At 32.7% G+C, this 24,863-nt stretch overlaps 2 protein-coding genes across 3 annotated transcripts; one reads left to right on the forward strand and one right to left on the reverse strand.

Annotated features, from left to right (window-relative positions):
• Positions 1–5,385: 5,385 nt before the first annotated feature.
• LOC145053413 (mechanosensitive ion channel protein 10-like) lies at positions 5,386–8,702 on the forward strand. The gene is made up of 5 exons (XM_079001453.1): positions 5,386–5,652; positions 6,008–7,475; positions 7,550–7,964; positions 8,038–8,240; positions 8,328–8,702. The coding sequence occupies exons 2-5, from the start codon at positions 6,022–6,024 to the stop codon at positions 8,578–8,580; spliced, it is 2,325 nt and encodes a 774-aa protein (XP_078857579.1). The 5' UTR covers positions 5,386–5,652; positions 6,008–6,021; the 3' UTR covers positions 8,581–8,702.
• Positions 8,703–21,528: 12,826 nt separating this feature from the next.
• PEX10 (peroxin 10) lies at positions 21,529–24,468 on the reverse strand. 2 transcript variants are annotated; one of them, XM_079001454.1, is made up of 11 exons: positions 24,020–24,468; positions 23,868–23,899; positions 23,526–23,615; positions 23,297–23,391; positions 22,980–23,190; positions 22,780–22,849; positions 22,602–22,680; positions 22,391–22,524; positions 22,226–22,311; positions 22,002–22,093; positions 21,529–21,900 (listed from the first exon to the last, which is right to left on the reverse strand). In XM_079001454.1, exons 1-11 carry the CDS (start codon positions 24,240–24,242, stop codon positions 21,798–21,800), a joined length of 1,215 nt encoding a protein of 404 aa, XP_078857580.1. In that variant the 5' UTR covers positions 24,243–24,468; the 3' UTR covers positions 21,529–21,797. The 2 variants fall into 2 exon arrangements, with proteins under 2 accessions (XP_078857580.1, XP_078857581.1); XM_079001455.1 differs by having other exon boundaries at positions 22,002–22,090; positions 24,020–24,466.
• Positions 24,469–24,863: the final 395 nt, after the last annotated feature.

Below are 24,863 nucleotides of genomic sequence, written 5' to 3' on the forward strand. Positions count from 1 at the left end.
ATTAACCTAAAAGAAACATAAATTTTCAAAAAAACCATTACAAAAAAACATTTTATTTGAGAACCATTATTTTTTTTTTCCAAAAAACCATTCATATTTTTTTTAGAGTTAGAAAGGTTTTGCAAGCTTACATGTACAAAGTACAAATCCTATTGAGGTGACATTTATATGGCAAATATATAATCATTCCTACCATAAGCTCTTTATTAATTTCAAATACAATATTTGAAAGCCAATACATTAGATCTATTTTTTTTTCCTATTTAGACCGAAGCTCGTCACAACTTTTAGTGATGGAGTTTTAACATTTGATTTGGAGACAAAAATATAATATATATAAAAATAGTGAGCAACCAATATTTTATATTTTTTGACCTAATATATATAACATTAAAATATAGATACTACTTCTAACTCAAAAATCAGGAAGGACACAACCTCTTCCGACCCTAACAAAGGTCAGCCCATGACAACTTTTATTAAGTCAAAACAAAGCAAATGATAACCAGTATTTTGAAAACCAGACCGGACCGACCGGTTGAACTGGTTCAACCGGGAACCGGCCAGGTTACCGGTTTTTTAACACCCAAAAAACGCTTGAAAACCAAACCACATGTTTTGTTAAAAATCGGATTAAACCGGACTGGTTGAACCGAAAATAAAACCGCTTTATTGATCAAAATTTTGGTTTTCTAATATACAGCCCAATGCAACAAGCCGGCTTATAAGAGCCAACCGCTTTGAATGGGATTTTTTATTATTCTTCCAAACGCCGGTAAGGCTCCTTTAATAGAGTCCATATTCTTTTAAACTTTTTCTCCCCCGTCGACCTTTAAACTTTTTCTCCCCCGTCGACGTGAGATGCCTCAAAATGCTTCCATATTCCTCAAATATGCTTCCAATTCCTTTACACTTTTACATAACATACCTTTTAATATATTACAATCAAAAGTCCTGATTACTTCATTGGTGAATTAAAGGTTCTCTTATAATAATATTTAGATATGAATGAAACTAATATGCTTAAATTAGATTGATTAATTTTTTTCATGACCTCTCAACAGGAATTACAGTAATAACATGTTATAAGAAGAGAGTAAATGCAAGAAATTGGAAAATTATAAGAAGAACAAAGTAAAGAAAGAACCTAGAAAAAAAGAGTTGAATAATCCAAAATCTTAAGAATAACAACTTCAATGTAATCATATATAGAGGGTGTTTTTGAATAATCAAATCATTATCTTTAAAGAGTTATTTAAAAAAAAGGATTTAAATTTTGAAGCCAAAAGCTATAAATAAGGGAGTTAAATTACAAACAATATTAATCATAGAAATTGACATCTTCTATATAAATAGAATGATTTGTTTCAATTGATAACATAATTGTTGAATTTAAAGATTATATAATTAAATGTAATTGTGTTTGAATTCTATTTGGGAAAGATGATGCCATCAATTTGATCTAATGGTGGAAAACATATGATTGAAATACAATCAAGGGTCCTGATTGCTTCATTGGTGAATTAAAGGTTCTCTTTTAATAATATTTAAATATATAAATTTCCATTCATATTAACATATTAAATACATATTTGTAAAAAATTCCTATAATTAAATTTTAATTTTGACATTGTCTTGCTGGACATCAATGTGAGATATTGGCATGGTTATAAATTGTTGTTTTGTCGTTAATAGTTATTTTCATAAAAATATACGTATAAATATACACTAATTATAAATATTATTTATCAATATTTTATATGTTCTATGCATAACATTATGACATTATGTACTAATCATTAAAAGAAAAAAAAAAAAAAAAACTAAACTATTCACCGTCCGTCCTATTACACAGATATGACATAAACAACATATTCATAATATTTGTTTCACTATTCAATCACAAAAACCTTAAACCCTAATCACCAAAAAGGTTTATCCAATGAGTTTATATATATATATATATATATATATATATATATATATTCACTATTCAATCACAAAAACCTTAAACCCTAATCACCGAAAAGGTTTATCCAATGAGTTAATATATATATATATATATATATATATATATATATATATATATATATATATATATATAACCATTCTCAAAACACTTAACAATAATAAATAGAGATAAATTTAAGAAAGGGTTTTGTACAACATTAATATATAAAAAAGTACAATTAAGATGGTATTTGAATTCGAAGACAAAAAAAATGTGTAAAAACATGTTGTGGTGGTGAAAACCACAGTTCTTTTTTATTAAGAAAATGAGACGATGGTTTATAAGATTTTTTTATATAAATTTTCTTCCAAATTTTTCATTGCCTCGTATATATTAGCAAACCAAATGTTATTGTTGATTGTGCGGTCTTTGGATAATAACAAATATGATTTAAAAAGAATATGATTCAAAAGGATATTACACTGCCACCAATCACTAATGTTACTGTCAGTAAAGCTTGAAGAACAATTCAATAACAATGAAGTGTATACATATAATGTTGTGTATAAAGAAGTGTTGCACAATTAATAATGCACAATCAATCATATGTTCATGTACATGAGTAAAAGAATCCAAATTTTTCATTTTTAATTCTTATTGATTTCATTTATGTTAGTATTACTCTTATTAATAATTGTTTAGATGTAGTAAATTATTTGCACAAAAAAATAATCGTCTCTAGAAATTAATTTATAAAAGAAATTATTCGCACTCGTCGCTTAGCGTGGGTAAACGGCTACTATATATCAACGTGTTTAGTCTTATATGCTTCAAAATGGTCTTCTTCATGAATCCTCATTTGTTGACACACCAACCCAAATTGGGTAGTAAAATAAGATAATCGTTATCTCCTAGAAGTGGCTACAACTCTTTTATTTCAAATCATTGTTCTTAAACCTTATTGGGTTGATGTTGTTAATAATGTTTGCTTTCTCATTAATCGAATGCCCTCGATTGTTTTGGACGGTAGAGTTTCATTCTTAATCATTTCTTAAAAAAATACTCCCTATCTATCTGAAGATATTTGGTAATACATGTTTTGTTTATGATACCCGACTACACATAACTAAACTAGATCCAAAGTCTTTAAAATGTATTTGTCTTTGCTATTATCAACTTCAAAAATGGAATAAGTGCTTCTATCCTACGCATAATTGGTACATCATATCCCGTGATGTTACATTCCATGAAAATCTACCCTTTTCTTGTGTATAATCCTTCCAATCCAAGAGCTAATGATTATTTGTTGGTTTATACCATACATGGTCCTAAATCATCCCAGTCTCCTACCACATTCACTCGACACAATCTCAAGGTTAAACTAAGCCACTAATTGATCACATATATCAAGGCAACAACAATCTACATCAGATTCCTATATGATGCCACCTCCATGTGAGAATCCTACGAGTGATGATCCTCATGTGTCTTGTGACCCACCATTCCTGTATACAACATTTGGATCTTGATGTTCTTATTTATCTTTAAGAATTCAAGCATTCATGTATTAACATTATTTTTTTGTTTTGAGAGCCTGAAAGATTTTCTTGCATCTCGATTTCAAACAAAGGACCTAAGCCCATTAAAATATTTTTTTGGGATTTTAGATCTCTCATACTCAAATAGGAATTTGTTTATCCTAATGAAAATATTGTTTGTGTATATTGAATGACTCTTGTTTGATTGAAACAAACCCTTATGAGTCTCCTAAGATTCCAAATATGAAGTTAAAAGTAGAAGATGAAGATCTTCTTGAGAATCCAAAAAGTATAGATGAATTATGGGAAAACTAAACTATCTAATGATTACACAACCAAACATTGCTTTCTGAATACCTAAAGGGTGCTCCGGGTCATTGCATCTTAATCCGGAATCATGGTCATCATGTGATAGAAGGGTTCATATATGCCAACTATAATAGATATCTACAAGCAGGCAGTCTACTATGTGTTGTTGCGTGTTTGTTGGAAAAAATCTTGTTCCATGGAAGAATAACAAAAAAAATAGTGTTTCGAGGTCAAATGTAGAATCTGAATACAATGTTATATTCAAGAACATTTGTGAACAGATGTGGTCGAATATGATTCTGTAATCTATTAAGTAAGGTTTACTTAATCCACACAGATGAACATATTGTATGATAATGAGACTACTACATGGAAAACAAACATGTACTTCATAAAAGAACTAAATACATTAAAGTGGATTGTCATTTCACTTGTGAAAAGGTGAGAGATGGAACCATCACAATTCCCCATGTTCGAACAAGAAGCCAACTAGTTGATGTCTTCACCAAACATTATTTGGTTATCATATTTCTATTATTTCTAACAAGGTGGGCATGATTAACATATATGTTCTAGCTTGAGGAAGAGTGTTAGAATGTAATACTTATATTTGTTTAGCTCATGCTTTTTAGTCCATGACTGGTAGAGTTTTGCTACATTTAGAACTATAATCTCTCTCTCTCTCTCTCTCTCTCTCTCTCTCTCTCTCTCTCTCTATATATATATATATATATATATATATATATATATATATATATATATATATATATATATATATATATTTCTCTCATTCATTTATACACATTCAATATAATTCCAAATTTCAATATTGTCCTTGATTTTAAAGATAACAATAACATCGACAAATGTATTGATTCTTTTTCTTACTTTTGATTTTGAGTTAACACGGCAATCATATATAACAACCGAAAAAATAAAAGGTTAATCAGGTAAATAGTCACTGTTGAAAAAAAAAAGGGTAAATTGATGTTTTTGTGCCAATAAAAAGGGGTTGAGAAAAAAAATGACAAATATAAGTGGTATCATTATCTTCTTTTTTATATAAATAAAAATGTATACTAAATCATTCATATATTTTTGTGAAATTATATGCAGGAATAAAAGCATAACGATCATTTACTTCGTTTATTATATTCTTTCGTTAAGATTAAGATTAAGATATTTGATACCAAAATATAAAAGCATAACGATCGATTGCTTCGTTTATTATATTCTTCCGTTAAGATTAAGATTAAGATTAAGATATTTGATACCAAAATATTTTTATCACAATACACGATAAAAAGAAGTTTAATAAACTTGCATAAAACATGCATCACATTGTAAGCAATATACTAACTGATATTCTAATATTTTTGTCATACAAGCTGTATTCCTTTAGAAAAAAGATAGAATATAGAGAAAAAAAAAAGTATTTTTACCATGTCATTATTTAACTGCTTTAACTTTTTCTTTTCAGATATCAAATCTTTTAATTTGTTTTATAAAAAACATAGATATAAATATTATCGTCAAATCAGTTGCTTTTTTATTAAAATAAAAAAAAATTAACAAATTACTTTATATTTTTCTATATTTTGTCCTGAAAACAATTTGAAAAAGGTCAGCTTTCTCGTGTTCAAAGTTGAGCGGTACCATTTTCATGCACCTATAGATCGTCTGCTCCGATGAATCCTCTCTCCGCCGCCTGATGGCCTGAGATCTCTCCGGCCACCACCGTTTTACTCGTATTTCTTTATTCAGCGTTATCTCCAATTCAAGTTGTCATCCAGGAGTTCTTCCAGTAGCATTTGCATGTGTATGTGCTTCTCATGCAGCAAGCTTTCAGTGCATGTGAGTTCAGTTTATCTATTTCATCAACAGTTCTCTAGAAACACATTTGCTTAATTATATAACTGCTACCTTCATGCCTTTGCGTAATCACTTCTATTCAAGTTGCCCTCCCATCTATGGCTAAATGTATCGTATCGTAGAAAGTGACGTCTCTGCTTTTAATTCGCTTGTAATTCTCGTATTATTTTGTGTATGTGTGTGTGTGTTTCTGTAATGTTTCATTTGAACTTGAATTCGAGGAGGAAATCTTCGAAACAATAGCTGTTATTTGTTATGTTTAGTAGCTACAAGCCTACAAATGTTAATTTCTTGAAGGCGGATGTAGGTGACAGTTTTTATTGTAATTAATTTCTAGGTTTTTGACTACGAATGGATGGAAATGGTAAAAGCTCGAAAACAGGGGAGATCAGCATGACGGAGAACAAAAGCGGCGAAGTGGTCGTACCAATTTCCGGCGAAGAGAAATATGTGAAACGCGCTACTTTTGGAGTAACGAGAGATGCAAAACCAGGAGCAGTTAATGAGTCACCTCATAGAAAATCTGTGGATTCGTATGTTATTTCAAGCCCTAACAGCAATTCGCCCAAAACCCCTAATCCTGAAACTTTATCCAGGCGAAGAACTATAGCAAGATCGATCAAATCCAAGCCCAAATCAAGGTTTGGTGAACAACCTTTAATTGATCCCAATATGCTCGATGATATGCCTGAACCAGTTGGCCAGAGCTCAAACTCGTCCATGAGGATATCTGCTCGATCCTCTTCTAGAATAGCAGGCAATACTACTGCTTCTCCAACTGGTACGACAACAAGAACTTCATCCATAACTCCAAAAACTCCATTAATGGCATCACCTAAAGGTGCAGGGGCAGATAAAGATGATGATGAGGATGAAGAAATCTACAAGAAGGTTAAAATACGAAGGCAATTAAAGCTCAAGAGAGTGAAGACAAAAGTACTACTTCAATGGGTACTACTGCTATTGCTTGTGGGTTGTTTAATTTCTAGCTTAATGATTCCCAAGTTGAAACATTACAAGATATGGAGCGTGGAGTTATGGAAATGGTTTGTGCTTATAATAGTGAAGATCTGTGGTATGTTAGTCATCAATTGGCTGATGCAATTCATAGTATTGCTGATAGAACTGAATTTCTTGTTGAGGAACAAGGTGTTATACTTTGTTCATGGATTAAAGAAGAGTGTTCATGTATGCCTTTGGTTGATTGGAGTTCTTACTACATGGATATGGTTATTCAATGGACATCATGTTAAAAGATCAAAAACTGCAACTAGGGTTTTGGATTTCTTGACATGGACTATCGTTTCCTTACTCGTGGGTTCAGTCTTGTGGCTTCTCAAGACTTTATTGATAAAGATTCTAGCAACAAATTTCCACGTCAACAATTTCTTTGATAAAATCCAAGAATCAATCTTTCTTCAGTATGTTATCCTAACCCTTTCAGGGCCTCCGATTATGGAATCATTAGAAAATGTCGGGGGGAGTAATAGTAATAGTAAAAGTCAACTTAGTTTGAGTGTGAAGAAGAAGAAGAATGGGAAAGATTCAAAGACACAAAAAGGAGTGATAGATGTAAGTAAGCTTTATCAAATGAGGCGTGAAAAAGTGTCTCCATGGACTATGAAGATATTAGTTGACACAATATCAAACTCAGGGCTCTCAACTTTCTCTGGTGAACTTGAAGAAACTGCTTATTATAATGGAGATGATTCAGGTGAATCTACAGACAAAGAGATTACTAATGAAATGGAAGCAATTGCAGCTGCATATCATATCTTTAGAAATGTTGCTCAACCTGGTTCTGAGTAAGAAAATCTATATTATTTTTGAAGTTTGAATGAACACATGCTTGTTTACTGATACAATGTTATATTTGTAGATACATTGAAGATATTGATCTAAGGAGATTCATGATCAGGGAAGAGGTGGACATTGTGGTTCCAATGATTGATGTAGCTGAAAAGGGGAAAATCGATAGAAAAACTTTAACAGATTGGGTGGTGAAAGTTTACAATGGGAGAAAAGCTTTAGCATATGCATTAGATGACACAAAAACAGCTGTAGATGAATTGAACAAGCTTATTACAGCGATCTTAATTGTTGTAACCATAATTGTGTGGCTTCTTTTGACAGAAATTGCTTCCACCAAAGTACTTGTCTTCCTCTCTTCACAGCTTGTTGTGGCTGCTTTTATATTTGGGAACACTTGCAAGACTGTTTTTGAAGCAATTGTGTTTGTTTTCATGATGCATCCGTTTGATGTTGGAGATCGTTGTGTTGTTGATGGTGTTCAGGTATATAAAATATTCTCTAAATTTTGTGTTTTAATGAGATTGCTATAACTACGTATGATGTTATTTGTGATAGATGGTTGTTGAAGAGATGAATATCTTAAATACGGTGTTCTTGAGATATGATAATGAGAAGATATATTATCCAAATTCGGTTTTGGCTACAAAGCCCATTAGCAATTTCTATAGAAGCCCAGATATGGGTGATAAGGTGGAATTTTCTATCGATTTTGCAACACCCTTTGAGAAGATCGGGATATTAAAAGACATGATAAAAATGTAAGTTGATATAGAATGCTAGATATAGTAACATAAAAATTCATTTATTTGTGTATTATAGTGTCCTATTTTTGTGTTTATGGTCAGATATTTGGAGAAGAATTCTCAATTATGGCACCCCAATCACATTTTTATTGTGAATGAGATTCAAAATGTGAACATGATAAAAGTGGCCCTCAGTATCAATCATACAATGAACTTTCAAGACTATGGTGAAAAAAGTAAGCGTAGAAGTGAACTGGTTTTAGAGTTGAAGAAAATGTTTGAAGAGCTCAAGATCAAATGCCATCTTCTTCCACAAGAAGTTCATCTCAGGAATCTGGAAGCACCAACTTATTAAGCGCGTATATGATTTGTTAAGGTACAAATATATTTCTTATGAAATTTGTATACTTGAATTATTTATCTTACATATTCTTTTAATAAATTTGTATACTTGTGAAATGTATTTATGATGTTGTATGACTTGAGTAAAGTTTGAAATTTTGCATTGGGGATATTAAATGAGAATTAAGTTTATTTTTCCAAGAGAGTTTTCTAGAATTATACTGATTTTGTGATAAATTAAAGAATATATATTGTTCTTATTTGTGTTATGATGGATATTGTAAATCATCAAAGAAGCATCGTATGTGGAAATGATGCACCCGATCCTTGGGATCCAATGCATGTGACAACAAGAACAAGAACTCGAGCTCCAATGGGCTTTGCCATCCATAGTGTCCTCTAGTGATTTACAAGGCACCAATTCATCTCTTGTTTCTCACAAGATAAATGTGATCGATGTCATAAACAAATAACGTCTCGTTTTCCTCATCATGTTTGTATCATATGTTATTAATAATCACGATTTTTAGATGAAGAGCCCGAGTGGACATCCAGTATCAATCATAAAATTCCAATAGATAACCGAACCGAACTAATCCATTGTTCATCCAACTAGATATCCAATATTAATCTAATAAATATCCAATTACATTCCAATATTATCATCCAATTAATTTTAGAGAAATTACAAATATAGCCAACTTTTTTAATGATTTTACATGTTTGAATATTGGTTGCTGAAGTTGAAGACTTGAAAAGTATCGTTTGTTAGTCTTATTTAATGTAATTGTGTGTGGTTTTAGTTTTAATTATCATAATTATAAATGATTTTATTGGATAGAAAATGGATTAGAATTAGGTGGATAATAGATAACCAGTTTGATATATTCAATTGATAAAACCAATCCAATCCAAATATCCAGTTGAATCGATTCGGTTTGGTTACATATAACAAATTAGATTGGATTGGTTGATAAAATCCAACATCTAATGGATAATTGGATTGGATTTGTTCCATCAAAATCTATTGGATTAAATCGATGAACATCCGTATGATTTCTCATGGATCCAGGCTACATTGTTTCCAAACCTAACACTTATGTAATGATTCATGAATTTAAAATTCACTGTGATATGTAAGGTATTTGCGTCCCTTATAAGGTAATGTAAAGTTGTCTTTCCCGGTCGATATGTGATCAGGGATCCCTTCTCAACTTGAATGGGGAGAGAAATCCATGAGTTCACATTGACTGTGAAGGAGAGAGCTAAGCAATTTCTTATAAGGGGTGTGGATACCTTTCTCATCATAGCACGTTTTAAAGTCATGAGGACAAAAAATCCTATGAGAACTCTACGACCAAGCATGCCCAAGGTAGAGTAATTTCAAGATGGGTGACCCTCCTAGGATGTTTTCGTGTCGGACAGCCCAAAGCTAATGATATTATGGTCGGCCGAATGTGAAAATTTACACATATTCTGACACCCCAATAATGTCATCATTTAGGAAATTGTTGATAGTCCATCCCGTAAAATGAATACAAGGAAACCTCTCTTGAAAGGGGATGGGTCTTTGTCCATATGCATATTTGTATTTTACTTGCGTTTTGATTAATGCAATATTCATTTTATATGATTTTCTTGAACAAAGCTTCGATTTTATAGGGCTTGGTTTGGATAAAATCACTTTAGTTTCTTGTCACTTTCATTTATTTTGCACTTAACATCATTGAAGTATCATTTTTTCACAAGATCCAAATTTTCCATTAAAATATCATTTTTTTTTCATAAACATCATCAACCAAACAGGCTTGTATTTAATAACGTTCATGAACAATTGGAACTTAACTATCAAGAACATGTTGCATTAAGCATCATTAAGGTACCGTTTGGTACATGGACTAGATAGAACAGAACTGAACTAGACTGAACTAAACTAATAATATTATTTGTCCAGCGTTTGGTTTAACTAGTACAAGACAGCACAATACATTAAAATTACAAAATTATCCTTTATATATATATATATATATATATATATATATATATATATATATATATATATATCTTTACTATCTTATAAAAGAAATCTCACTATTTCTATAAATAGATTCAATATAATAATAATATTTTTTAAGACGTTCAAACCATTAAGTTAATAGTACAAGTACCACCAATAAAATAATATTATAATGTATATCGTCTAAATGATAATACAATGAGTACAAACATCCACTGCAGTATGCTATCTTATTTCAGTGCGACGGGTTTCATATTTCGGTATTATCTAATTTTAGCTGAAGAAGACACTTTCAAATTCCCCGAATTGTAGGTAATACAAATTATTCAAATTTAAAAAGTCATTCAATTCCTGGAAGAAACTACAAATATTGATGTGTTCTCTCCCCTTTTCTAGAAACCCTGATCTCAACAGCCGCCTTAACTACCATCGCACATCCATCTTCGCCTCTTCGTTACCACCATTCATTACCACCATATATCCCCTTAATTGTTTAATATGTTGTTCTAAAACGTTCTATGTTCCACCACTCCTACAACTAAGTCCAACGCACCTCCAGCAACCCTATCTATCACAACCGCCGCACCTCCATAAAGCATAGTTTCCAACCACAAAACTTATTTCCACCCTACTTCTTTCTTTGAAAACCCTAAATCCTATCTCTCTCTTTCATCTGACCAGGTAAAAGCCTAACCGTTAGACAATGGATTAGTATGCAAGAGGAGATGAGATCGGGATGTCTACTATTGTTCGATACTCTTTTACTTATTAAGAGTATTATCTAATTTAGAGTCATCATCACACACCGTTTAGCTATTCGTTATCTCTTCCACCACCACAGCCACAAGCTTCCTGTCAAAAGTTAACATCTACAACCCACCATTGGTACCTCGATTTATGAATTTTTTATGTTTCGTATAATGTTTTGGTTTAATTTTTTTTTCTAGATTTATGCTGTTTGATATGAAATTATGATGCTCTGCTTATACGTTTTGGATTGATTTTTGGGGTTTCTTGGAAGAATACGACTTCATTTTCAGATCTTAAAGCAAAACAGAAAGCTTAAATTTGTTTGCATTCTTAGGTACATTTTGTTGATTTTTTTTTATAAATTTAAGTTGTTGAAATTTATTTGGGGTTTTGTGATGTTAAATAATGTTATTAGTAATGAGATGTTCATACAATGAAACACTAAACATTTGGACACAAGTTAGCCATCCATCCTTTCCTACATGTATTGTTTACAAATTTTGAGAATATGAACTCTTATAATTCTTTATGTCGTTGGTTCTTAAAGCAGGGATTTACTAGATGGTGTTGACTTTGGTAAGGATAATTGGTGTTTGTATTTAAAAAACTTATACTTTACTTATTAAACTATATAAAAAAATTAAGATGCAATTTTTTTGAGATACATAAATGGTTTTCTAATGAATTGTTTTCATGTAGGAAGAAGTGGGGAAGATGATTAAGAAGTGGAATCAAGGAATATGTCTTACATAGATTATGGGCCCTTCTGAAGTATGTTTCCTTGATTTTGTTTAAATAGTTCAAAGTTCGCTACCTATTGCTTGGATTGCTGAGTTATCTATTCAATTTAGAAAAATCTTAGATTCTAGTTAGAGGTTTGGATATGTTGTGGAGCTGAGGTGCTAATTAGGATCAATTATCTTCACTTTTTATGTTAGATAGGGATCTAAAGGCGTCATTAATTTTGTATTTGGTGCTATTTTGTTACTTTTATTGGTAATTCATGATCCTTAAACTATAATCAAGTATTGATTTTGTTTTATGCTACAGATCTATCCAGCTAAAAGTGAATAGCTAAAGTTCAATTTTCTTGGAATGTTTTGGAGGCTTGTGGAGTTCAAGCACTATGGTCAGTGTTCTAAGCTCTTCTCAGGCTTTTTTTCCAGCTATTGATGTTTTTAATGGTTGATGGTTTCAGTTGTCGATGATTATTATGAGTTAATATTGCTAATGAATGATGGTTTCAATTGCACTTAACACTTATTTTTGTGAATTGTGTCTTTTAGGGCTAACAAAGGAATGAAATAGGAACTTTTGATTAAAATGGATGTTGATGATTGTGGAGGTGTATGCTCAAATTCAACCAAGGTATGCACTATGAACCCTTTTAAAAAAAATTTAAATATTATTTCTATTTTACATTAGATTTAACCATTATAGGTGTCCTAATATGATATTGAAGATGAATAATGGGATTATATAGACATAAGAGCATCTGATTTTGATAGTTCACAAGAATTGAGAAAGATGACCATCACACACCACCACTACTACCATTTATATCCCTCAACATAGTCATCATGACCCACGGTCACCATAGCTCCACCACCTTATGTAAGTTGTCTCATCCCTGTTTATTGTATCTCAGTTACAAGCATATTTAAAAATTTTAGTCAGTAGAGAGGTTTCATCTCCGTTTTTTAATCAGTAAAAGGAATCTGGTTCGGTTTTAGTTTTTAAGCTTCATTTTTTGTATAACTTTTAGCCATATGGGGCTGTATATGTTCATGTTGTTGCTGCTACAAGTTGTGAGTATCTGATTGATACCGGATTCAAATTTTTAGTTGTATACGTGATTGTGTGTGTCTATCTAATAGTATGAACTTAATTTGGATCATTTTTTCCTATTAACCGAATATAATTGTAAATTGGGAAACTACGACATTGAATTTATTTTGGTTCAAAAAGTTTGGAATACTCAACTTATAATGCAAAAACTTTATTGGGGTTTGGGGTTTCTGATCTTTCTCTTTGATATTGGTTTTTATCCTTTATAGTTTTCATGTGGCTTAGTTTGAGTTATATAATTACAAAAATATTTAAGGATTTTTTTAAATAAAGAAATTTCTAACTTTATTTGAAGTTCATTATTACAAAATGGGCCTCCCTTTATTGCTCATTATCCAAAAAAGTTGTTATCAAGGGAATATAGCTAGCTAACAAGAGGGGGAAATGGTTTATAGGTCGGTGACATAGGGATGTGTTTGTTAACTATGGTATTTTAATTAAGGGTTAAAGACTATTTTTTTGTCATTTTGTTAATGTTTAGTAGTAATTTTTTTGTATTCCAAATTTTAATCTGTTTAAGGAGTAGGATGTTAACAATTTATTCCATCAGCATCATGTGTATTTTTAATAGAACCTTTTTTGAAATGTGTAATAACAATGTATATTATCATATGTTTTATATATGTATATATGTTTTCGTAATAACAATGTACTTTGATTGTTCATAAGAAAGTGATATTGAGCGTTTATTAATCATACCACACTTGACTCAAACTACATTGCAATAGTTAGATATATTTCAAAAATATTTTGTTTAGAAAGGAATTTTGTAATATATAAACAAACTAATTATATAACATTTTTTGCTTTGAGAAAAATAACAACATCCAACAAATGCAAAACCAACCAAAACAATGTTTGCATGTGGTGTGTTGTTTTGTAAGAGTGAGAAATCTTGAACCGAATAACCCGAAAACCATATCGAACCACAATTGTTTTCAAATCAAACCATATTCAAATTCAATTTTTGGTTTGGTCCACGACCAACCCGAATTATAACTTTAGTTTTTGGTTTGAGTTTTGGTCTCTTAAAATACATTTTTAGCCCTTTTACGGTTTTTAGCAATTTAGGGTTCAATTTTGATAACCCTCTCACTCTCTTAGTCCCTCACGAAATTTTGATCGTCGTTGATACCTCATTTTTCATTCCCACTCATTCACATTTCACTGCTAATGTTCTCATGAATTGATGCTCTCCAAGAACGCTGCAAAGCTACAAACGACGGTATCGTTGATAGTCTCAGCTCACTACTTGATGAAAATTGGAACTTTGTAATTTACATTTGGAAAATTGCAACACTAATCTTTTAAGATAATATTTGGTTTCATCATTTTCCAAACCGAACTAAACCAAATTAGAATTCAGTTTTTGTTTGGTCTAGACGAATTTGAATTCGATTTGGTTGACTTAAGCTAGATATTGATTTTTGGCAAAAATCGAATCGTGCTCACTAATTCTTTTTGGCTGTTTTTGAAATTCATTTTTCTTACGATTCAAAATTCAATCTACAACAAAATATAGACGTACGGCTTTCCACGCCCCATCCCATAGGAAAAAAAAAACAAAGTCATGTTGTCATTATCAACAACCCATCAAAACACATCTAAAATCAAGAACATCCCTCCTAATAGAAAACCGAAAATGCATAGTTATATTTGTTGCACCACCCCTCCGATAAATTTAACCGAGTAGTAGTTTACACATTAACCATCATATATCAGGAATATAAAACGTTTTCGTATAAAACTAATCGACAAAGAAAATTATTCACTAAAATAAATTATTTGTCAAATGTCGAAAAGAAAATAATCACAAATAAAAAACGATATACTAAAATAAATTATCTTTCAACAGGAAATTATTCCACGAAATATTACTCACCGTCCAACGAAAGGAAACTAATATCCAAAAGAAGTTAATCGCTGCTGTCGTAAAACCGACTGATAAGAACATTTGTTGCAAAAATGACCAATACAGCATGAATGTTCCTAGAAATACAACATGTTTCCAGAAGGAAATAACTACCGAAACAATTTATTCGTCGCCGCCGCTTTGCGCGGGTACACCACTAGCATATATATATATATATATATATGTTATCTCCAAAGCATTAGACCTATAGATACATCCACCGCCTCTTTTATCTTCTACCACCATAAGATTTCCTTGCTCTTTGACCATGGCCTCTCAAACAACCAGATATCCGAATATATAGAGCTAGGTTCATTTGTTTAAAGTATTTATTGTATTATTGTATGCATAAATGTGGGTCAATCAAAATTTAAAATATAAATAAATAAGGGTGATTAGGTAATTTTATAAACAACTTCCCCAAATACTTTCCTATAATTATGCTAGTTGATTTTAACCTAATTTATCCCCTTACCACCACGATCCAAAGTTTTGATTTTAACCTACCCCCCCCCCCCCCCCAAGGAACTGATCGATCCATCAGGAGGAGGATCGCCGACTCTGGGGCTCGATGAGGCTGAAGCATCGAAGACGTGAAAAAGCAGCCATGTGGTCTCCTGGGTTCGACGTGCTGAAGGGAAGAACGGGATGGGGTAGGGCAGCAGCATCGTCGCAGTAGGAAAGAGGTCGAGGGATCAGAGGGGGTTGTCGCCGACTGGTTTTGCTCCGGGGAAACACCCACTTCGGTAGGTTTTGCTCTCGGTGGTTGAAAGGTGCGTGGACGGGGGCTGCTACGGCAGCTCCCCTGTTCTTTTTCTCTCTTTTTTTTCTTGATCTAGCAATAGCTCCATTGAAATATCAGTGAAACAGATGAGCATGGGGTTTGCTTTAGCAGCCGCGTTTTTTTTTATTGTGGGGGGGGGAGGAGGATAGGAATCACTATAGGATAAAGATGGATGTTTGGATTTGTATTTGACAGAAATTGACAGAGAGGAACAAAAGAACAATGAAAATTCCTTTTTCTTTGTTTGTTTTGACACAAACTGATGAAGGAATGGATATTTGGTGTTGATGTTTTACAGTGAATTGATGGGTGTTTCTTGATCATCCATATCTCACAAAAAGTTTTTATCCTTGTATATATTATTTTAGAATGGAGTGTTGATTTTATTTGAGTTTAATCTTTTATTGAGTGTTCAGGAGGTAGAATGGCTGCAATGGAAGGACCAATAGGAGAAACAGAATTTGAGTGTGATTTTGGTCGTAGTGAAACTTGGAATAATTCTATGCTTTAACTGTTATATTTTACTTGATTAGCTGCTATATTTTTTTATTTTTTTTATTGTTTGAACAGAAATCATTGGGAGGAATTGGTGTTTGATTTTGATTTTTGACAGGAAAATATAGAGGGAAGAGGGGACATCAAATGGGTTATTGTACGGGATGAAGATGAACAATGGTCACCAATCTTCCAAAAAGAATGGATTATTCTAGCAGAATAATAGTATATTCTGGTAGAATGATTTATATATTTGTATTTCTTTGTTATTAATAAGTGTAACATTCTCATAGAATGTAATGAAATTTTTTTTAACTTGTATCGAAAATTTTGTTATTCTTCAAGAAGTTTATTAAATCAAAATATATATTATATCAGAATGTGTATTCTTGTATGGTTCAATAATTTTTGTTATTTTTCTATATATTGATAAACATATTGCATCAGAGTTTCCGAATTAGAAGAATTATCATCCGTACAATCAAATTTTTAAAATTAATAGAATCTATTTTCTCTTAGAATATGCAATTATCCTTAAAATATGCAAATTTCCTTTATTAAATCTATATTAACTGACTAAAATACCATTCTAGTTAAATTAGATGGTATTTTTCAATTATATTTAATTCAATAATATGTAATAACCACTTTCTAATAAGTAAAATGATTGGCCCACAATCATTCATACAATAACACAATAATTATATATATATATATATATATATATATATATATATATATATATATATATATATATATATATATATATATATATATATGTTATCTCCAAAGCATTAGACCTATAGATACATCCACCGCCTCTTTTATCTTCTTCCACCATAAGATTTCCTTGCTCTTCGACCATGGCCTCTCAAACAACCAGATATCCGAATATAATATTATAATGATTAAAATTGTAATCTCCGATTTAAAACAATCAGTTATACAATTGTAATTTGAGAGTAATTTTCACGAATCACTTCCAAGTCCAAGTCGGTGTAAATGGCAAAATATTACATTTATTATATATAAATTAGCTTACAGCGTTTCTTTTCCTGTCAAATGTTAGAAACAAAAAACCCATGGTAAAAAAAAAAAAAAAAAAACCTTCGGGAACAGAAATCGATCACGACATGGTGCTACTATGATATTAGCTTCAAAATATTATCTATCTTACTTCTTCTTAATATAAACTTATTAGTGATATTAATTTCAAATAATACTTGTGAATCGTTGTTATATGAATTGTTGATGGCGACATGAATAGAAGATTATGCAAAAGGTGTTTATATCGTTATAAGTCATGTTTCATCTTGTTTCACCCTTTTGGGTGGGATTAAAATTTTATCATTTAATCCCATTGACTTGGTCAATAACTTATTTTAGTTCTGTCTCATTCATACCAAACGCCTTCTAAAATAATCTTGTTATGTTCTCTCATGTTCAGTTCCGGCCACCAAACGCTACCTAAGGATCATCTTTTCCCATTAACCACCATTACATAACACGTTTTCAAAATTCAACCAAAATCATTAAAGGATCTTTAAACCATCATACCAACTACAAAAGTGATCGTTTCCCATACATTCTATCTTACTTCTTAAAAGGATTAAAAGGAGGTAGATATGAAAACCATCTTCTAAATCATCACTTTAAACTCCATCTTCTCCACTTCAGCTTGTGGAGAGTGTTCATGAAGTAAAGTAAACAAGGGATGACCTTCAATCTTGGGCACATTTCTAGGTGAAACCAAGCTGTAATCTGTCCTTATTGTTAGACTTGCCCATGTCATTTCTTCCACGATAGCACAACACCATAGCTTCTTCTCGATGAGAGTTTCTTTCACAGAGAGAGTAATGGAACGTGGGGAAGAAGAATATATGAAATAAATTAGTCATATATAGGGCTTTCATTAGGATATGAGGGAAATGACTATCATATGCCCTCATATAAGATGCACGTTTTAATGATAACAACACAAAGTGGAAAGAAAAAAAAATTAACTTGAAGTACATAACAAATTAATGAACTAGAAAGGTAACGAATTTTGGTATTTGCTCACATTAACGTAACAATGTTTTTTTCATACACATTTGACCATTGAACTTGTTTGACATGTTTATAATAAGGTAATATGTGTAACATCCCAAAATTCAAGCCCAAAAATTTCATTTTCGATTAATTAATTCATAAAACATTCATTAGAAAATATTGTATAAACACGTCATCTCGAAACCAAGTATCATATTTGAAACCCACAACCATGAACAAATGTCATATTAGAGTACAATCCCAGAAAACACCGTGCGGAAATCATATGTGAGTGTGTGTGATGCCATGCTACGCCGCCGGCTCCTTCCCCTTGGATGAAGAGGTACCTGAAACCAAAAACTGAAACTGTAAGCACAAAGCTTAGTGAGTTCCCCCATCATACCACATACCATACAATACCATCAGTATCTTTCAACCGGTAACCGTCATCGGTATCTTTCAACCGGTAACTGAGGACTATTCCACCCCCTACCACTAGCATACAATAGCAAGATATAAGCACACATTCAGACATATCCGGGTACTGACCTACCCCTTGGTCCTAAGGACCACTATCAGGGAAACTATCCCTATCATGTAACATATCATACAAATATAACTCATAACCAGCATACCAGACCAAGATAAATTATCACAAAGACAATTATCTTCTAAATACTCCTCAATGGTGGGCCGGCATTGTGGCCTTAGACTCACCCCTACTGGAAGGTAACTCACCTCGTATCTGTTGAACCGTGCGGGAATCATCTGACTGTTGTTGCTGCTGCTCCGAAAACCCTCCGGCTATAATTCCCACAAAACACTTAGTCAGAAACTGACATCTACCCTTAAGGTAAAATGACCATTTTACCCTCTTGACCAAGTCAAAGTCAAAGTCAAAGTCAACTTCCAGTTGACCTGACTCGTCGAGTTGTCTCACCAACTCGCCGAGTCCCTATCCTTCCATCAGACCTCATACCCGTCTCTACTCGTCGAGTTAGGCGATGACTCGACGAGTTTTCCTTCTAATGAACACTGACTGAATCCACATCCGACTCGCCGAGTTGTATGAACAACTCGTCGAGTTCATCATCAACCGTTACTTATGTCCTGCCCTGACTCGCCGAGTTGTATGAACAACTCGTCGAGTTACTCTTCATCTTATGAACACGTTCTGTCCTTGACACGCCGAGTTGTATGAACAACTTGCCGAGTACCATGAATTCCCAGAACACTTTGCTTAGTCCAGAACGTTGGGTCACTCCCCGGGACTCCTAAAACCCTTCGTCACTCAACTGGTCCTTATGACCCTCACTGATATGGGACCAAAACCCTCGGCCTCGCCGAGTCCAGGAAATGGACTCGTCGAGTCTATCACATTCCTTACTAAGAACTTCGATTTCTGATGCACAACACTTAACCAAATGATAGATCCAGGTCCCTAAACTCGATCTAGCACGTAAAGTTACAAACTTTACGTGCATGCATAGGACATTAGAGCTTAAAAGGCTCTAAAATGGTTCTTTTGTTGCATGGGGCCTTCCTTGGTGCAAAAAGCAGCCTAGATCTGACTTGTGGCTCATAAAATGACATGATACAGAAGCCCAAACCCCCAACCATGTTTGCAAACATGGTTGGCCACCAAAAATGGCTTATAAAAGCCCTAAATCACCCCAAAGAGGGATCTAACAAAAGAATGAGCAAGGTTCAGACTTTATACCTTCCCAAGGCTGCAAATGATGAACCAAACTTGAGTCCTTCAGTCCCCTCTTGATCCTTCTATGCTCTTCCTTCTTCCTTGAGATCCAAACTCACAAGAATCACTTAAATAGCCTTGGATCTTCACAAAAACGGCTAGGGTTTGCTATGAGGAGTGTTTGGGAGCATAAAGGGGGAAAGGAGGTTGCATAAGGTCGTTTAAATAGGGTGCAAACCCCTGGATTAGGGTTTTTGTCCAAATAGCGGCTACTCGCCGAGTCCGCAGCTTAAACCTCGCGCCTCATCCTGCTTCTACTCGGCGAGTGAGTCCTTTGACTCGCCGAGTTCAAGGCCAAAAGTGCAAAAATAAATGAAGATTTAATAACAGAATACATACCTAAAACCAGGTGGTACAATATGACGGGTAATTAGCGATAACATTAGCCTATTATGAACAGGTCAAACAAGTTTACTGGTCAGATGTGTACGTAAAACACATGGTTACAGACAAAAACCAAAGTTCCTTACCCATTTTGGTAATATTGAGTTCTTTATTTTAAGTGCAAGTAATTATAAGATCCATTGATCTGACATAAAATTGGATTGTTCGGTCTTTGTGTATGAGGAGATAGTCAAGTCTTGGACCAACCCAGTTTAAGCCCAGCTAATTAGGGTTCAGGTTGTATACGCTTAAGGGGCTAGACTGTATGTGCTTTAAAGACCTGGCAACACAGTCTAGCCAATGACTAACCGAGACTAAACTGGTTTAAACCAAGCCTAACCTAATTGTTCACCAAGTGTCGGAGCTTGATTCCAGGGATTGTCCCTGAGACGGTTCTTGTCCAACATTACCAAAACAGGTAAGAAACTTTGGTTTTTGTCCATATTTAGGTAACCATGTTTTTTTTCATACACATTTGACCAATAAACTTGTTTGACATGTTCACAATAAGGTAATATTACTGTAATTACTAACCATATTACCTTATTTTGAACAGGTCAAACAAGTTTAATAGTTAAATGTGAACGAAAAAACATCATTACCTAAATATGAACAAAAACCACAATTGGTTACCTTTCTAGGTCATTAACCCTAACAAACAGAATGACCATTTCTATAATTTAAAATTTATTAAAAAAAGGCCACCAGATTAGGTTAGTCATTAGAGAAATTATTTAATTAATGGTTAAAGTTAATAGGAAAATAATGTGACAATAATCTTGATAACTTTTTTGTCCTATTTATTCAAAATGCGTAAGTAATCACATCATTTGACAAATACAGCTCGACTTTCTCGAGTCTACAAATTAGACATAAAGAAAACACAATAATCATCCTACACAGTTGATACATAACATAGTGGTAATATATACTATACCTTGCAAACAGTTTTAACGTTGTTTTTTTGTTATGTTTTTGTTCATATATAACTAATATTTATGATTGTATTCAAATTGAGTATCGTTCTTCCCACCAACGCATTACACATTCCCTACCACCACTACATGTTCTAGAAATGACATTTTATGCTTATAACAACATACCATGAATAATTTGAAGAAAAAAAAATGGAGATTTACATTTTACAAGATGCAATGAGAAATATGGGATTGATTATTACTATTATTATTATTATGGTTGTTGATTTTACCTTGATGGTAATTTTTCTTTTTTCTTTTTTTTTTCCGTGTATGCTAAAAATCTGAATGGTACAAACAAACTAAGGTTGAATGAGTTAGAGGAGAGCGACATAAAGGGCATTCCGGCTTTTCATTACACCATTCCATTATGCAATTCCTACATAAATAAATAATTAATTAAAAACATCAATCAACATTTTTATAAAAAAAATAGTGAAATTAAGAAAGATTTGAGTGTTATAACTTATAAATAAATACCAGCAAAAGACATGTCCACAAGGAGTTGCAGTTGGATTTTGTCGATTACTAAGGCAAAGTGTACATTTGCTAATCACACTTGATCCAGACTGCTATCAAAAAAGTATTTTAATTTTTAACCATATCATATCAGTGAAAAAACATTCCTACTTTTTGCATTTAACCATTTTTTTAATATTTCTATATAACCTTTGATTAATAAAATTCAGAAGAGTTAAGAGTACCTCAGAGGTTGTGAATGAGTCCGATACTTTCTCAGTATCCCCAGTGATCAAATTTCCTTCTTCATTTAAAACAGGTAAACCTCTCCCTGAAAAATAATATAATAAGTAAGTTTGTAATAATATATTATTATTAAAATTGATATATAAAAATAGAAAAACAAAAACCTGCAGATGCTTGGTGGAGGCTTAAAGATGTCTGCTGAACAGAAGATGTGATGGATGCTAAGTTGCTACGCCTCAATCCTTCAGCAGCAATAACACACAACTGAACCAATAGAAACATGCCCAATATTTGATATCTGCATATTTATAGAATTCAAGAATATTAGTATTTCAAGTTTTTTATTTTTTTATTTTAGAAAATATTAACTTATACCTGGGTCTTTGATTCATGGGCTTCCCAATAAAAACATATCGAATGCCTGCTGCACGCTTTGATATATGATAATATAAACCTGCAATAAATATATAATCAAATTGTTTGGTAGATTGTAAAAATAATAACCATTGTAAAAAATAATAATAATAATAAAATAAACAATAAAGATACTCACCTTCAAAATAGAAGAACATAAGGTTAGCACGAAGAAGCAGCTGCAAAAACTCACGGGCTAATGGAAGCACCTGCCAAAAATAGCAACCTAATTTTATTCATTTGTTTATTATAAGTTATTATAACATCATATACTTTCATTTCATTCTATTTTTTTAGTGCATATATATAATTATATGTATATATAGGGAAATAACATACTACAGGCCATCTCTGAACTGTGTGCAACCAAAGGGAAGTAATTTTATGTTTGAATCTTGAGAGAGGTGAAATTGAAACTATTGGTGAAGGAGAAGAAGAGAGTTGACTTGCAGAGGGTTGACCATGGATGCTTCTAGAAGCATCCCCATGGATATCATCAGACAGTGACTCTGATTCGGTCAAGGCAATGCTACGTGAAGCAATTCTAGAGCTGTTATGCAAGCAAATTACATGGTTGATAAGAGTTGTCTTTTTTTTTTTTTTTCTTTTTAAATAATAATAAAAGAAGATAATGATTTGTAAGAAAGAAAATGAACCTGACTCTTTCAGCAATGTAGGGAACTGCACTCTGGTAGACAATGAAAAGGGCACGTCTTGCTGGTGTTGGAGGAAGCCCATGTAATCCTGCAACCTGAAAGGATAAACATGTTCAGCTTCATGTTAACATAAGAATCTTTCAGTGATGAATTATCTCCATACAAATACTAATCATCTTCATAAATATATCAATTCATGATATAGAGCAAAGAAAAATAATCAATGTACCTGTGTGACATCACAGTATTCCTCTCCCAATGTTTGTTGCCCTGCTCCTGTTGTTAAAACATAATAAAGCATCTGCCCCAAAAGCTTTGTCTGCAAAATGATATACCAACAAAGTTAAAACTATGTTGACGCTTTCACTTTGCAAAATAAAGCATCAAAGAAGTGAATCGCATCCATACTTAAAATGACAATGTATGATGCTTTGAAAAGGAGGAAAACTGTTTGTGAATTTAGGCAATTTGATATGTGATCAAATCGAAGGGCAACTACTATATAGCATGATAAATATAGCCCTAACTTTGAAGAAACTACACGTATTAAAGTTCAAAAAAGGCAACAGACCTCATTCTGATACGATATAGCTGCCCTTGTACCTAAAATAACATCAAAATAAAAAGTTAGAGAGAAGGTGAAATGCATATCACAATCAACCTAAAGGCTAAACGCACACGTAGTTAGAGGGAAAGCCCTAAATTTTGAGATAAGATAGAGACCGAATAAGTGGCGAAAGGCGTCACGACAGGCCTCGTAGACGAAAGAAGCATACTGGTCATCCTTCTGCGCCGCTCTCATTATCTCCGGCTGAGCCGCCAGCGAGAACCGCCGGCGTACGGAGTTGGAGGTACTGGTTGGGGTGGTAGCTGGACCGGCATCTTCTCTACCACTGCTCGTCTCGGGACGTCCGGCAGCGGAGGACTCCCCGGCTTCGATTCCCATTTTTGTTTACTCTCTCTCTCTCTCTCTCACCCGGAGGGAGTTTTGCTACCCATTTAGTATAATTTTATTTTATTTTATTTCATCTACTGGTTTTATGTGCGCTCACGTTAATCAATAAAATCTCGACTCTCGAGTCTCGGAGTATGCTCATCAATTGCTCATATCTGTGTAGAAAACCCGAAATTCGTCCGAACCTAAAAAAATGAAAAATAAATCAAAGACGATTATGTTAAAACGTAGAAGTAAGATTGTCAAATTTTGGGTTTTATATAGGATATTTTTTGGTTATTGAGATCGTGTGATCCTAACATAAATCGGATGGTAATATCTTATCAAAATCATTTAAACATAAAAAAAAATATTTTTTTATTTATATTTAGTTTTTTTATTTATACATCTTCTCTGCTTAACAATACGCCTTAATGTTAGTTTTTAATTATTAGTTTATGATGACATATTTTTTCTTAGAGAAAATTATAAATTTAGTCATTTTCCGTAATTACTTTGCAGAAAATAACAAATAGATTAAAGTCGCAATTTTGGCTATTGATATGCGAATATACAATTGTTTAAAGTGTCGGCGTGCATTGGCAATTGTATGTTTGCAGATGGTATTTTTAG

Source organism: Lactuca serriola, chromosome 5 (assembly GCF_051521515.1).
Source record: "Lactuca serriola cultivar US96UC23 chromosome 5, Lser_US96UC23_V15, whole genome shotgun sequence".
NCBI classification, from domain to species: domain Eukaryota; kingdom Viridiplantae; phylum Streptophyta; class Magnoliopsida; order Asterales; family Asteraceae; genus Lactuca; species Lactuca serriola.